General features: G+C 40.8%; 1 protein-coding gene across 1 annotated transcript; it reads left to right on the top strand.

The window, feature by feature from the left end:
• Positions 1-145: 145 nt before the first annotated feature.
• Positions 146-3,239, top strand: LOC111906178 (probable leucine-rich repeat receptor-like protein kinase At1g35710). Its single transcript, XM_023901905.3, has 2 exons — positions 146-2,673; positions 2,897-3,239. Exons 1-2 carry the CDS (start codon positions 171-173, stop codon positions 3,193-3,195), a joined length of 2,802 nt encoding a protein of 933 aa, XP_023757673.2. The 5' UTR covers positions 146-170; the 3' UTR covers positions 3,196-3,239.
• Positions 3,240-17,822: the final 14,583 nt, after the last annotated feature.

Raw genomic sequence — 17,822 nt, 5'->3', positions numbered from 1 at the left:
TGTAATACACACAGTTGTGGAAAACATTGACACATTAAAAAACACTACTTGTGGAAAAATATGACATTACCTAAATTTCCTTTTCGACTATTTGAAAAAGAAAACAAGAGAAAAAGGTAGCTCAAGTATAAATTAGGACATGCAAACCATTCTTTTTTATTAAAAGCAACATGGCAAAGCAAATAATGTCTTCTTCATACTTGTTATTTTTCTCTCTGGCTCTACTAATCATCACACTCTCCACCATACCAAATTTCGCATCTGCTTCTTTGGAGGAAGCCAATGCTCTTCTTAAATGGAAAGCAAGCCTTGAAATCCCAAAAAACTCCTTGCTCTCTTCATGGATTTCCCTCGCTTTGAATTCCAGTGCATCGGTTCCATGCACTTCTTGGTTTGGAGTAGTTTGCAATTCTGATGGGAGCATTCAGAAGTTGAACCTCACATCATCCGGACTAAATGGTACACTTCATCGATTTCCATTCTCTTTGCTACAAAATCTTATGCATTTTGATCTCAGCGTAAACAACTTCTTTGGCCCCATCCCACCAGAAATCCATCTTTTGTCCAAACTTGTATATCTTGATTTTTCAGAAAATACATTCTCTGGAGTAATCCCACCTGAAATAGGAAACATGCACCAACTAACCATCTTGTACTTACACTCAAACAATATCTCTGGTCCCATTCCCATTGAACTTGGGAATTTTAAGTCTCTCACTGATTTTAAGGTGAACAACAATCAAATTAGTGGTTCTATTCCTTCATCATTGGGTAATTTGACATCTTTGAATGTTCTTTCTTTGTATGGAAATCATCTCTCTGGTCTCATTCCCATTGAACTTGGGAATTTGAAGTCTCTCACTAATCTTGATGTGAGTGACAATCAACTTAGTGGTTCTGTTCCATCATCATTGGGTGATTTGACATCTTTGAATATCCTTAATTTGTTCCAAAATCAACTCTCTGGTCCCATTCCTACTGAACTTGGGAATTTGATGTCTCTCACTCATCTTGTGGTGTGCAAAAATCAATTTAATGGTTCTATTCCTTCATCACTAGTAAACCTCAGCAACCTACAGTGGCTAATCCTCAGTTTTAATAAATTATCAGGTCCCATTCTTAGTGAAATTGGGAAGTTGAAGTATCTCACTCATCTTTCGTTGAGAACAAATCATCTTAGTGGCTTTATTCCTTCATCATTTGGTGATTTGACATCTTTAAATCAACTTTATATGCATGAGAATGAGCTTGTTGGCCCCATTCCTAGTGAACTTGGGAAGTTGAAGTCTCTCACTGATTTTAAGGTGAACAACAATAAAATTAGTGGTTCTATTCCGCCAGAGTTTGGAAATTTAACTCAACTACAAAGACTTGATCTGTCTTCGAATAATTTGGTTGGTGAGATCCCAAAGGAGTTTGGGAAGATGAAAAGTATGTTGGATTTGTCCTTGGCTGGCAACCGACTTTCAGGTGTTATACCTCTAGAGCTTGGATTTTGTGAACTTCTTGAAGTACTCGATCTATCCAAAAATAGATTGAACGGGTCGATTCCAACAAGTATTGGTCAATGGGCACAAATCCACTACTTGAATCTTAGTAATAACATGCTCAGTGAGAAAATTCCATCCGAGATTGGTAAATTAGTTCATCTTACGGAACTTGATTTATCTCATAATTTTCTCATGAAAGAGATACCATCTGAAGTTCAAAGTTTGCAAAGTTTGCAAAAATTGAATCTTTCTCACAATAGACTATCTGGTTCCATTCCTGATGTTTTTACAAATTTGCCTCGCGGGATTGATATCAACCTTTCTTACAATGAGCTTTCTGGTATAGTCCCCCTTTCCACTAATTTTGTGAATGCATCCATAGGAAGCAATCCAGATTTGTGTGGGAATATCACGGGAGTGAAACTTTGTCCAAGTCAGATTATGAAGAAGAAAAATGATCCATATCATCATAAGCTTATCCTTGTAATTATGCTCTCTCTTATTGGGGCTGTTTTACTTGGTGTATTCATGTATGGCTTCATTGCTTATCAACATCAAAAGAAAAATTCTCCACAAAAACCATCAGACGAAGAAAGTGGTGATTATTTCTCCATAATAAGTTTTGATGGAGCAGTAGTGTATGATGACATCTTGGAAGCAACGAATAATTTTGATGAAGCATACTCCATTGGGACCGGAGGATATGGGACTGTGTACAAAGCCGAGCTACAACCTAACAATGTGGTAGCTGTCAAGAAACTCCACTCAGGGTCTGAGAATGTTGACCATAATGGATTCCTTAACGAGGTACGAGCGTTAACAAACATAAGGCATCGAAACATAGTGAAACTCTATGGATATTGCTCCCATGTTCGTCACTCATTTTTGATTTATGAATACCTTGAAAATGGAAGCCTTGGATCAATCTTAAGAAGTGATGTCTTATCAAAAGAATTGGATTGGTTTAAACGGGTAAACATTGTAAAGGGTGTAGCTAATGGTTTGGCTTATATGCATCACGACTGCTCACCTCCAATAATTCATAGAGACATATCCATAGCCAACATCCTTCTTGATTCTAAGTGTGAGGCACATATTTCTGATTTTGGCACATCCAAGCTTTTAAAGCTCGATTCATCCAACTGGACCGCAATTGCAGGCACCTATGGTTATATCGCACCAGGTAACACTATCTCGTGATTGTAGTTCTACATCTTCTTAACTTTTATGATATATATATATATATATATATATATATATATATATATATATATATATATATATATATATATATATATATATATATATATATACAAATAAGTATATGCACATATATGTATCTATGTTAGAATCTTGTGGGTTGATATAGCTTTTTTGGTTTTTATCTCATGTTCCTTTGGATGTAGAGCTTGCTTTTACGATGGTGGTAAATGAGAAATGCGATGTTTATAGCTTTGGAGTTGTTGCACTAGAAGTTATAATGGGAAAGCATCCTGGAGATCTCATAACATCTTTACCAACATTGGCTTCTGATTATCTGGTGCCAGAAAATGTGGAAGATAGTCGGATACCTCCTCCCTCATCCCAAGTTGAGAAACAAGTTTGGCTGGTTCTGAGTCTCGCAAGAGCATGTTTGAACTCCAATCCACTTGAAAGACCAACAATGCAGCAAGTTTCCAATCGGTTAATGAAGGATCTGTTTTGAAGTGACATCTCTTGCCTGATCAATATAGTGTAATTTCAGTGCTCTTTACTTTTCTTAAGTTTCCTATACGCACCCTGCCAATATGTATTCATTTGAATGGCTTTTTTTTTAAGAAACTTCACATATGTTTGTAGTAGTAAAGAAATAAGTCAATGAACATTGCTATACTTCTAAAAGCACACTACTGGAAACTAAGGACAACGCCATACACGCATCCCCCAAAGAAGAAATTTTGTTGGCATACTTTTTATATTTCTTTCAAATTTTATTTATTTAGTAAGTTACGTATTTTAAAATGAATAATTAATTATAATGACTGCATACTTTCAAAAAAAAATATATATCTATCAATATTACCATACAATTTTATTCTCGTACAACATGTGGGTACAAGCCCGGATAATATGATATATGAGCCATAACATGTTATATAACCAATCATGTCATCTGAGTATTGTTACTGCAATCTGGAAACAAAATGTATTAAGAAAAGATACGTCATTAAAATATACAAAATATATTTCCATTTTATAACCCGTATCCTACCTAAGTCATTAAAATATACAAAAATAAGTAAATCTGGTTCACATTTTAAAGTGTAATGTTAGCTAATATATAATCAATAGCATTGCCTGGAAACCATTCTTCTCTCATTCTGTATTGGATGTGTACAATTATTTGGGGCAGATTAACAGAATGTTTGAAGACCATTTATTTTCTGTAAATATTCTTTGCTTTCAAGTACTCTATGAAATCACAACACAGCACTATGAGCGAACCTTACAGTTGACATGGCATTAAATTTAAAAAAAAAAAAAAAAACCATTCAGGCATTTCACAAACAGTTAATATTCATTAAACTCATATTTTTGCAACAAGAATGTACAAATGATCCTAAACAGTCAATATTCATTAATCATTTTTATAATCATTAAAGATAAAGTGTTTGATGAGATTCAATTGCTATCCTTCAACTGGGTAAATAACAGAGGCAGTAGATTCAAACATGCAATGAAAAATCATCTTGGTGTTTGCGTTTTCACAGCCTTTGCAGATTGAATCGGTAGCTGTTTTCCATGATGTGGTGTTGAATTGGTGATGCTGATGAGTAAAGTCTTGCTGTTTATTCCCACCAATATTTCATTTCTGCTGCCGTAGTTGCTATCCACAAGAATTTCATGTTGAGATTAATTCTTGGTGCTCATAAAAATTTGCTGGCTTCCCTTCTACACTTGTGAAATTGCTGCTGTTTGGATGTCCTTCATGAAGCCTTATGGTGTTGTACATACTACATACATGCTGTGAGATGGCGTCCTCCCTTTCGATTCCACTTTTGACTATTTTGCCCCTGGTGTTGCTTTGGTGAAATTCAACATTCCTCCCTCGTTCTGCTACATACATGCTGTGAGATGACTTTCTCCTTTTTGGTTCAACCTTTGACCATTTTGCCCCTGGTGGTGCTTTGGCGAAATTCAACCGTTTTTTTTGGGCCGCCTTTGCTTTCATCTCAAAGATTCATGTGCACAATCCTTTCTTACGATGCAGAGACATCAAAGTTCATAGTTTTCTTGGTGTTGCTTCTTTTCAAGACATAATTCCTCCTTTGGGAGCATTGATCAATTTGATAGGCATGTTTGCGTTTAGAAAGAAAGTTTTATTAGAATTACATGGAAAACAAACATAAATGTAATCTAAGTTATATTGCACTTTTTATTCCAACAAAAAATCTGTCAAGAATTCTGTCACTAATATGTGAAAATAAGGACCCTAAGAGAAAGAATCAATCACAAAATGTCAAACAAACCATAACATACTTGTATTTCACTTTTTATTTAATTATCTTCATAATTAAGTCTATGCAAGTATGTATGAGGCGTTTTACACACTTATGGAAATAAGATGAAATAGATGCAGGGAACAATAAGAACCATCAGTTTTTATTAAACTATCTTCATATTCATATTCTTTAATTTACGGTTTTCCCTCATTCACACCTTCAATGAACACACCATGTCCACTTGTTTTTAGATTCTTTTAAACGACTGTTATGTAATGTCCCTATCTCCGTTGACCCATCCACACACTTTTCACATGGATCATCTATATAATAGTCTTAGTTACAGAACTAATCATGAAGTAAAACACAGTTTGAGTTAAATTTTTATAAATTAGCATTTATCAGAAAAAATAAATAAATACGTCTAAATAATCAACTTAACTTATATTAACACACTGTTAAATCCAACAATAATATATTTTACCACATGTTGTCCTTTTGTAATCCTTGAGCCTTGCTAAATTTCGGGTTACAACGAATTTTATTGTTAAAAAAAAAGGATCAATGTCATGTCAGATAGATACAATTCAAAGGGTAATACACACCATTGTGGAAAATTTTGACACGTTATATGACACGCCTTGAAAAATATGACTTAGCCCAAATTTCCTTTTCAAGCAAGTAAAAAAAAAACAAGTGGGCCACAACTATCTTCTTTTGTTTAGGGTTAAACAAACGAAAAGCTTTACTTCCAGGTTCTGATCCAAGATATACCAATGGCACACTTCGATCACTAAGCTTTGTAAGATGGCTTGCTTGTCTTTTAGCATGTGCAACACACCCAAACACCTTGATATGTTCAAGTGTAGGTTTCGTTCCTTTTAAGCCTTCATATGGAGTCATGTTTTTCACGCCTTTTGTTTGAACCCTATTCAAAATGTACATTGCATGACGAACCGCCTCACCCCACAACACCTTTGGCACATTCATGGTCTTCAATAGCGATCGTGCTACTTCAATAATTGTCCGATTACGACGTTCTACAACCCCGTTTTTCTACGGGAGTAGGGGCCGTCAACTGTCTTTTGATACCTTCCTTACTACAGTAATCATTAAATTTGTTGAAGGTGAATTCACCTCCCTGATGTGTATGTAAGGTCTTCACTTTGAAGTTTGTTTCACTTTCAACTTGAGTCTTGAATTTCTTGAAGGTCGTGAACGCTTCATCTTTTGTCTTAATAATAAACATGTAACACCCATAAAATTCAAGCCAAATTTGAACTTTTTAATACATTTTAAAACCGTTAAGTTATTACAGTTTGTTTTCAAAATAGTTCAGACGTCAGAGTATCCCCAGAATCAATCATGAAAATATGAGGAGGTGCACGATGACGCTTTCTCCTTCCCGCAATCATCAAAAGTGCTTGAAACAAAATCAACAACTGTAAGCCCGAAGCTTAGTGAGTTTCCCCAAAATACCAACGCCATACAAATATAACCATATCATATAACAAATACAGAACAACATGCATACTAAGCCTTCAACCTGACTGGACCGCCTCGTAGGCCTTCAGTCTATCTGGACCGCTTGCCGGGCCTTCGGTCTGACTAAATCCCTTTGCAGGGCCTTCAGTTTATCCGGACCGCCCTGGGTATGTTGGCCTACAGCACAAGCAGGACCGCCTCAACCCAACCCCAACCAAACAAACATGTGCACATAAATATCATACGCTAGCTCATTTCATATAACAGTCAAACCGATCTAATAGATCTCCAATCAAAGCAACATCCTAATAATCGAGATACAGACCAAACCGGTCACTAACATAGCATCATCATATAACCAGGACGATCATGTGCACATAGATATCATATAACACTAGCATGTATACATATAACAGTCAAAACGATCTAAGAGATCACAAAGCATAGCAACAATCCTATAACCAGGATATCAACCTAACAGGTCACTAACATATCATCATCCTATATACCAGGATACCGACCCAACCAGGTCACTAAAGCATAACATATCACCATCCTAACTACCAGGATGTAAATCAGTAAGCATAACATGCAATAATCTGATTACAATTCATAAAGGGCCGACCTTGGGGCCTTAGACCTTGTTGATATAGTGAGGAGAGCTCACCTGGCACTGTTGAAGTCCTGTCGATAAAACTCCAGTTGTTGGTTGACAGATTCCCGAACTGTCAACATCAAACAACACCCAATTAATAATAAGGTTCCAAGCCCAAAGTCCAACTCACACACTAAAGGCTCAATAGTCAAGTAATGGGCCAAAGCCCAACATATGACCCAATATCATATAATCATCAAGGCCCAAACTATGGCCCAATTTTCCAAATTGGATCTACACCCTCATATGGGCCTTACCCTAAGCCCACCAACATATTCTAGTCTATATGATCATTCTTGGATGGTCAATTAATAATCCAATTACCAAAGTCCAATAAAAGGCCCAACACAAAGCCCAAGTCAAATTAGGGTTTCACATAAAATGACAATTAGGGTTAACTGTTTCTCACTTAACCCATTAAGGACTTAATCCATTAAATCTAATATTGACTTAGGTTAATTTGCAAATGATTATTATTTAGTATTTCAAGTTATTAAATAATCTCGTGTGTCCCAATAAATTCTCAAAATTAGGGTTTTATGCCATTAGGGTTTTCCAAACCCTAATTAAGGTTTTCTAACCCAATACTAGCCCATTAGTCCATTGGTTGGGCTTTTAGGTCACATTGGGCCTTATTGGGTCCATTAGGGTTCCATTGGGCTTACTAGGGTTTCATTGATCCCACATTGTCCAAACATCCCCCAAACGAGGTCCAAACGCAATCAAAGCACACCGCCACCCGACATGGCGGCCGGTGGCTGTAGGAGGCGGCAACCACCACCTTACGGTGGTGGTGATGGATTTTCTTTACTATTCCAATGGATTAAAAAATTACAACACCATATTCAAATACACACACACTCACGAGAACATATACACACATACCCGACCAACCTTGTGGCGGCGGGCGGTGGTTGGATGGTGGCAGCTACCATGGCTAGCGGCCATGGTGGTCCCTTACATTTCCGGCCAACAGAATCACACATACACACGACACACACTACGGCAGAAACGAACACGCACATGCTTTCTTGCTTGCAAACGGATCTAGTCACCCACCCGGTGGCAGTTGGCAACGACGGTAGCCACCATGGCCGGCTGTCATGGTGGTTCTTCACAACTTACTCGACAGTAACCCACACATATGAGCATTCACACCACGGACCACAAGCAATGCCACCATCTGCTGGAACCATCTAGCAATGGGAGCAACAACGGTGTTACGATTAACGACGGGTGATGACGGCCACAACGATGGCTAACAACGGCAGTTGGATACATCGAAACCACAACAGCGAAAGGAAGAGAGAAGGAGTCACCCTCTCCGAGGGACTGATTGCCACCACCACCTTCCTATCGTCCAACCCCGATTCCCGGCTTCCCTTCTCGTCGGAAATGACAGCAGCGACAGCAGCAAGGCGGCAAGGCCCGACAATGGTGGTTTCTATTAGTGGGTGACGAAGCAGCAATGCCTGGAGGCTACCCTCCACTCATCGACGGTACTCGATGATGCCGGTGACAATGACGGTTCGATAGTGCTCGGTGGCCGGAGAACGAACAAGGCCGATGGTGGCGGACACAGGATTCCATGGTGGCGACGGCTAGAGGTGAAGAAGGGGTGGCGGCTGCACATAAGGTTTAAGGTTAGGGTTTCGTAGCTTATATACCCGACACATCCAAACTCATTCCCATAATAACAACTATGGTCCCTCCTTGTATTATTCCTTTCAAAACAAGGCCACAATTTACCCTTTTAACCCTGCCTCCTGAAACCCTTACATAATAAGTCCCAATAATACCAAACACCCCCTAACTTCTAAAATCCTTTGCGAAACAAGTCCCAAATTTACACATTAATCCCCCGAATTTTCAAATATCGCCATTTGGCTTCCTGAGACCAACACCCGACTAATTATTATTTGGTTTTGGACTATATTAACATAAAACAATAATACAAATTGCTTCTCGGGTTCCAAGTTTATTATTTAATTATTATATTTTAAATGGGATATTACAAAACACACACATGACCCTACTGTAGTCGTCGACAATTTGAAGGAAGTACCGATTACCTGCGACCGTGTGTGGTGTTATGGGGCCACAAAGATCTGCATGCAACAGTTCTAACGGGTAGTTTGCACGCCATTGAGCTTCTTTTGGGAATGGATGTCTAGTTTGCTTAGAAACTAGACAACCTTCGCACACCCGTGTGGGATGTTGTATCATCGGTACACCCCGTACCATCTGTTTTCCAACCATTGATTCAATGGCTTGAAAATTCACATGCCCCAATCTTGCATGCCATAGCCAAGCAATGTCATCTAGACTGGTAATTAGGAATACAGGTTGTGTGGTGTGCAATATAATTTTGTACATGCGGTTTTTTGAACGTTGTACCTTCATGACAAGCCTATTATTGATGTCGTGTAACTGTAAGAACTCATGTAGCATTTCGATCTTGTATCCTTCCTCCGCCATCTGCCCTAGGTTGAGTATGTTTCTACATAAGGCTGGAATATAATATACTTCTGCAATGACAAGTTGCTCTTTGTTTTTGCATTCCAGCAAAATCGTCCCTCTGCCTTTTATCTAAACTTTGGATCCGTCTCCAAACCGTACCTGACCCGTTACCCGTTCATCCAGTTCAGCAAAGTAGCTTCTCACCCTGTCATGTGATTGCTGGCCCCATTGTCTAAGTACCAGGTGTCTTCTTCATTCCCTTTGGTAGATAGGAATACCTTATTTTCATTCAACATTACCACCTCCTCTATTTTTGTCTCCATATACAATTAAAAGTAGAGCCGACTCTTCTTCATGGGCTTCCGTGAGATTCACATCAGCCTCCATGCATTTTGGATGTGGGCACTCAGAAGCATAGTGTCACAACTGTGAATTTTAAGCTATGTAATCTACACATTCAAGTTAATGTGAATCAAAAACTTTAATCCAATACAAGACACAAGAACTACAAATAGTCATCAAACAATTGGAGACCCTAGAAGTTCTTATTAAGTCTAATTTAGGCTAGAACTTCCTTATTGGATCCAAATGGGCCAATAAGCTTCCAATTAGACTATCATGGGCTTAGAACCCTAATTGGGCTCTAATTGGACCCACACTTATTTATTTTAACATTATAGGTCATGTTGGGCCTAGAATTAAATAAATTAAAAGCCTTGATACATGAATAACCTAAACTAGTCCAATAAAAATATAAAAATCCTACTACATTCTTTTAGACTAAAAACATACCTAAGGCTAACTCTAATATTGGGCTTAGGAGCAAAAAGCCCAAAAATCTTTTTTTTTCCTCCATGTTTCGGCCCAATACCCAAGCCCAAGAGGATTGGAAGATATTTGACTTAAGTGTGCCACCTCACTATTAACCAAAGGACTTCCATGCAAGATGCTTCCTTTTTCCCATGCAAGCATCACTTCACAATCACCTCACTTCTCTCCTCTCTCTCACTCTCGGCCATACACACCCACACACCAAACATCTCTCACAAATTCTCTCTAGAACACTCAAAGAACTCTCCTTCCCTCCCCTCTCCAAAGATCTCGAAATTTAGGGACTTTCCAAGAGGATTTTGCAAGTAAATCATCATCTAAGGTAAGATTATTCATAGATCTATGGTTTAAATTCTTTTGTTATCAAAATCTCTTCCTAATCCATGTAAAATCCGTGATCTTGCACCCTAGAAACCCTCCTAATCTCGAAAAGTTCATCAAGGAGTGCAAGGGCCAAAAATCACTTCATTTCTTCCAATTTTCTTCAAGAACCGAAACTACCCACTCAAGGTGAGATTCATACCCCTATTTTCTGTTTTTAAGAGTTTTTGTGGGGGGGGAATACAAGTGAAAGTGTAGATCTATATGTGTTTGTATGCCTTGTATGATTTCCATGCTTATATGTATGCTTATATGTGTTTTAATGTTGGATCTAGCCATTAAACCCCTCAAAACCGAGATATAACTCATGTTTTATGATATTAGCTTCAAATATGTTCCTACATAATAAGTGGTACTAGATAAATAGCCAAGTGGTTAGCAACAATTTTCTTTAAGCTAAAAACACATATTTTGGGCCAAAAATGTGAAAAATACAAAATTAAGGGCCCAAAATGACATTTTACAGATTCTGATGGTTGAAATGTGTCAAAACAGTTTCAATAAAGCTATTTCTGGAATTCTATTCAATTGGTGGATTAAAAACATAAATTTCAAGCCTATTGGGCTAAATATGCAAATTTCGGCCCAATAAGGCCCATTATGCGAATTTTTCTGTTTTGGAGGGCCAAAACTGTAACTTTCTGTAAAACAGTGGACTATAAGTGTCCCAAACCCTTTTCAAAGGTTTAAAATGCTTTTTAAATTTAAAAAGGACCAAAGTTGCAAAAATTTTCCATTTTGGGCCAAAATTGTCAAAATTGCGAAAAGATGGGCTAAAACCGAGAAAAACTGCATTTTCAGGGACTTAAACTGTTTTCTTTGAAAAATATGCTGGAAAATATTAATTTCAATAATTTTTGGTGTTAAAATGTCAAGAAAAATAGTTTAAGGACCAAACCGGGAAATACTTAAATAAAAGGGTTGAAAATGTAAATTTTACAAATAATGAGGGGCTGAAAACAAAAATATTTCAAGGCTGATACATTATGTACAATTTGATCAAATAACGATACCTCGACTACCAACGAAATACAACTCATTACAATACCACAAGTCGTTGCTAAACGAATTGGCTCGGTCTCGAGCCAATGGAAATCTACAACTACTAACTCTTTGATACATACAAATAACGATTGGTAATACACATACATACGAGTGTGCACAGACGTCTACGCACCATCTTCGGGCCCCAAAAGTGTAAAATCTTGTTTGTTGGGCCTAGCTAGCCCAATGACCTGATCTTAAGGCCCGAAGACATTTTTTTTACTACGAAGTGTTGAGTTTTACCGACTTGGCACAACGTAGGGTGACTTTCAATGGCTTGTACCATTGGACCCCAAGGGCCATGGTGTTGCTAGAAAAGTCTACACATTTTACGAGGCGGGTCGGGGACCCCTCGCACACATGTTTCCCCAGCCGGTTAATAGAGTTACCGGGGTCTTCGTGACCTCTTTCTCTTCGGATGTGGGACTACTCATAGTCCGGGCGATTGGATAACGTGATTAGTACTGACGACGCCTTCGGGAATCGTTGGTATATCTATAAACCGGGCATTTGTGTAATGCGGGTTTGTAGTAAATAATCAATGCTCGAGAACCTTCCAACGTCGCTTGGGACCGATACTACTATTTTTGTAATGGTTTCAACGCAACTCAATGGATTTCAAAAGAACTAGGGGAACATCGGGTTTCCCTAGGGTTTTTATCACATACAGATTTTAAACGCATACATCTTAAATGAATAATTTTTGCAAGTATAGAAACAAACAAGCATACCTATGGATCTTCACAAACGTTTTGAAAGCTTTTCTTTTCAGAAAATATCGGATTTTCTGGTGTTTTTCAAACAATATAAACATTCGATTTCAAACACTACTTATGAACTCACCAACATTTCATATGTTGACGTTTTTCAAAATACTTGTATTCTCAGGAAACCAGTGAGTCAAGGGAAATCATGCTCAGTGACGGTTGCAGTTTATTTTTGAATGAACCAAACAATATTAATTTTTGGAAATGTAATATCTCAAACAATGTATGACATGTAAACACTACTGGTTGTATCATGTTGATGAATGGTGACGAATGTTGTTTTGTTTCATATATATTCAATGTTATGGTATTCAATTGAGTCACGACAGCCCCCGGACGTTTCCGCCGTCTGGTTCGGGGGTGTGACAGGTTGGTATCAGAGCTTTGTTTATAGTGAACTAGCATGTCGAGCCATACATTGATATGCAACTATAAACCAAAAAGAAGGACTAACATAACTCTGAACAAAACAAATAAATAAAATACACTTGCCTGCATTAGGAGTAAGGACCTAACGCTGAATCAAACACCATAATGCTGGTATCTCGGTTAACTCGGGACTGTCCTTAGTGATACCAAGGAGCGAATGTAGCCTGATCAACTACATTCTCTCCAAGGTAAAACTAACACATGTCTTGATGAGATCGGAATAGCCAGGGAACCTAAAAATTGTACCCTATATCACCCAAAAAGAGAATATTTGCTTAGTCTGTGTAATAGTCATAGTACCCTAGGAATAATGTAGCATAATTACGTACTCGCGCAGACAGCATGGCTGGTTTTCATCACCCTGGAGACCCCTACTTCCCTAATCAGGGAAACAACGGGTGGCTAGAGGAGGAGCCTGAGGAAGAGCCTGAAGAAGAACCTGAGGAGGACCCCGAAGAGGAATCAGATGGGGAACCGGAAGCAGAAGTCGAGGGCGAGCCTGCCGAACCCGAAGAAGACGAAGAACCTTTCGAAGAGGAGCTCGATGACAGCGAAGGGGGTGATTCGGATGCAGAGTCCGAGGTCATCGACCCCCCTTACCCGATCAGGGTACCCGCTTATCGTGTGGGACCCACTGGACCTACCCCTCCTTGGGGCATGGATCTTTGGAGATGGAGCAGACATCAGGGACAGCGACCCCCGTTTGGCATGTCACGGGAATTCTTTGACTTGAGGGACGGAGGACCGGCCGACCGAGCCCTACCGGTCATGGTGAGACGGTTACGGGACACCGGCGACCTTGCTCAGGACACTGCTGATCAAGTACGCCAGCTGTGGACTAGAGTCGAGCGTGCGGAACAGGAGACGCGTGACGTCCTCCGGGAGTTTCACATGAGGCAGGTAAGGTGGGAATCTCGACTTCAGGATGCAGAACGCTTGGTGACTCGTTTTCAGGGAGCGTCCACATCTTCGGCACCACCTCCTGACGCAACTCATCACGGTTAGGGATAGACCTATCGTAGTAGGATATTAGTAACTATGTTATGTACTCCGGCTCTATGTTTAAGTGACTACACTACTCATGGAGCCGTTATGCTGTCGGATTAGCGTTACTTATGTATGCTCCTACGAGCAAATTTTCTTGTACTAAACACGGATAATATTAATGAACTTTTGTGTGTTTTGCTATGATATTCATAGTTGTTATGTGTTGAGTTGTTATGATTATATGCTTGATGATAGTAATGCTTAGGTTCGTACCCTACACCTAGTTAATAGGATCATAACCTCACCAAAACCACGTACACTCAACATCTTTCCGTTTCATGACAGAAAGATGCCTCGCCCAGCTACTCGCGGAAATCCCGAACCAACCCCGCCGGAAGCTGACTCCACTGCTTTCCAGGCAGCCGTGTCTGCTGCGGTCACAGCGGCTATGGCACAACTTCACCGAGGGAACAACGGAGGAGGTAACGGGCAAGGATCCGGAAGTTCGAACAACGGGACGAACCAAGGACTCACTAAAACGTGCACCTACAAGGATTTTGCGAACGCTAAACCCCGAACTTTCGACGGTACCGGAGGAGTGATCGCCCTAAAGCGGTGGATCGAGAAGGTAGAGTCGGTGTTCGAGATATGCGAGTGCCCCGAACAGATGAAAGTGAAGTTCGCGGCCTGCACTTTCGTGGACCAAGCACTCACTTGGTGGAATGGTCACATAGAAGCTATGACACTCCCTGTCGCCAACTCTATTCCCTGGGCAGAGATGAAAGAGATGTTGACGGCTGAGTACTGCCCCCGAGGCGAAATACAGAAGATGGAGCAGGAACTATGGAACCTCACGGTGCAGAATGGGAACATCGATGCTTACATATCGAGATTCAGCGAACTATCTCTGTTGTGCCCGGGTATGATCACATCAGAGGGGAAGAAGATTGAACGATTCATTTGGGGATTGACATCCCCCATTCAGGGGAACGTGATAGCTGCTAACCCTGAAACGTTCGACAGCGCGAAGAGATTGGCAAAGAGGCTCTATGATCATAACCACAAAAAGGGCGAGAAACCGGTAGAGACTGAGAAGAAGAAGGAGAGCGATGGTAAGAAGGGATGGAACAACAAGAGGAAGGGGCGTCAAGGTCCCGAGACCTCTAAAAAGCAGCAAACGGTGGCAGTTCACGCTGTCACTGCGCCGGTACCAGTCACATCACATGCTCCAGCCTCAGCTACTTCAAATACTTCAAGACCCTATTCCGGCACTCATCCCAAATGCAACAAGTGCGGTTTCCATCACCAAGGAGAATGTAGGGAGTTCCATTGCACCAGTTGCAACCGAAGGGGACACACTGCAAAGTTCTGCAGGACTTATCCTTCTCAGAACCAGAGTCAGGGAAACAACCAGAACAACAACAACTATCACCGCAACACCAACAACACCAATGCCAGCGGCAACAACGCAGGGCCTAGCCACACCTGTTTCGGGTGTGGAAGAACGGGACATTTCCGTCGAGATTGCCCTAACAACAACAACTCCGGAAACAGAGGAGCAGGAAGAATGCTGACTATGGGTCAGAGTGATGCAGTTCAAGATCCCGCAGTTGTGACCGGTACGTTTCTCCTAAACCACACTTATGCATGCATCTTATTTGATACCGGAGCGGAGCGAAGTTTCGTAAGCGAGAAGTTTAAACATTTACTAAAACAACAACCCCAAAAGCTAAATGAAACCTATACGGTGGAAATGGCCAATGGGAAGACCGAATCCACTAGGGAAATCTACACTGGATGTACCCTAACCCTTAACCAGCACGTCTTTCGAATAGATCTGATGCCAGTGTCAATTAGGAGTTTCGATGTGATTATCGGCATGGATTGGTTAAGCCCCCACCATGCTGAGATTATGTGCCACGAGAAGGCCGTTCGCCTTCGTCTCCCAAATCACGAAACCCTAGTAATTTACGGAGACAAACCCAGTACGAATCTCCGCCTCATCTCGTGCATCAAAGCGCAAAAACATCTGCGAAAGAACAATTTAGCGTTCTTGGCCCACATAGTGGACAAGACCAAAGAAGAAACTAGCATCCAAGACATTCCGGTAGCGTGTGAATATCCGGACGTGTTTCCCGAAGATCTTCCAGGAATACCCCCAGAGAGACAGGTTGAATTCCGAATCGACCTCGTTCCAGGAGCGACTCCCCTCGCTAAATCACCATATCGACTGGCTCCTGCTGAAATGCAGGAATTATCCAGCCAACTCAGTGAGCTTCTGGACAAGGGATTTATCCGACCTAGCTACTCGCCATGGGGAGCTCCGGTGCTCTTTGTCAAAAAGAAGGACGGATCTTTCAGAATGTGCATCGATTACAGAGAGTTGAATAAACTCACTGTTAAAAACCGCTACCCACTCCCACGAATCGATGATCTATTCGACCAGCTCCAAGGAGCTAGCTATTTTTCTAAAATAGATCTACGGTCCGGATACCATCAACTCAAGGTCCGAGAAGAAGATATTCCTAAAACCGCTTTCCGAACCCGCTATGGACATTACGAATTCGTCGTAATGCCCTTCGGTCTAACAAATGCACCCGCCGCATTTATGGACCTGATGAACCGAATCTGCCGACCGTTCTTGGACAACTTCGTCATTGTGTTTATCGATGACATCCTCGTCTATTCTCGAAGCAAAGAGGAGCATGGCCAACATCTTCGACAAGTCCTAGAAACGCTGCGATCGGAAAAGCTTTACGCCAAACTCTCCAAGTGCGAGTTCTGGCTTCGGAATGTGAATTTCTTAGGCCACGTAGTTAGCCAAGACGGGATTCATGTGGATCCCTCTAAGGTCAAAGCTGTGGAAGGATGGGCAACTCCGACTACTCCCACGGAAATTCGTCAGTTCTTAGGCCTAGCAGGCTACTATAGAAGATTCATCCAAAACTTCTCGAAAATCGCAAAACCACTTACCTTGCTTACGCAAAAGAGTGTGCCATTCAAGTGGACAGACCGACAAGAGATTGCGTTTCGAACCTTGAAGCAAGCTCTTTGCAGCGCCCCTGTACTATCTCTACCTGAAGGAACGGAAGATTTTGTAGTTTACTGTGACGCGTCAAATCAAGGCTTAGGTTGCGTTCTCATGCAACGTGGAAAAGTGATAGCGTATGCGTCCCGGCAACTAAAGGCGCACGAAGTAAATTACACAACCCATGACCTAGAACTGGGAGCTGTGGTCTTCGCTCTAAAAATTTGGAGGCACTACCTGTACGGTACAAAGTGCACCATCTTTACGGACCACAAGAGCCTCCAGCACATCTTGAATCAGAAGGAGCTGAACATGAGACAACGAAGATGGGTGGAATTGTTAAACGACTACGAATGCGAGATCAAGTACCATCCAGGCAAGGCCAATGTGGTAGCTGACGCATTAAGTCGAAAGGAATACACAAATCGACGTACGAGAACGCACTCGATAACCATTCAGTCTCATCTGACCACTCAAATTGCATCAGTCCAGGCAGAGGCTATGAAAGCGGAAAATAGAACTAGCGAGGCATTGCGCGGAATGGAGAAGAACCTGGAAGTCAAAGAGAATGGGGTATACTACTTCATGAACCGCATTTGGGTTCCAAAAATCGGAGGATTCAGAGAGATCGTTATGAAGGAAGCCCACAAGACACGATACTCCATTCATCCTGGTTCGGACAAGATGTATTTGGACATTAAGCAGCACTATTGGTGGCCTAACATGAAGGCGGAAATCGCAACTTATGTTAGTAAGTGCCTTACGTGTGCCAAAGTAAAAGTG

This window comes from Lactuca sativa, chromosome 3 (genome assembly GCF_002870075.4).
Source record: "Lactuca sativa cultivar Salinas chromosome 3, Lsat_Salinas_v11, whole genome shotgun sequence".
Lineage (NCBI taxonomy): Eukaryota > Viridiplantae > Streptophyta > Magnoliopsida > Asterales > Asteraceae > Lactuca > Lactuca sativa.
This window is presented reverse-complemented; position numbering and strand designations above follow the sequence as displayed.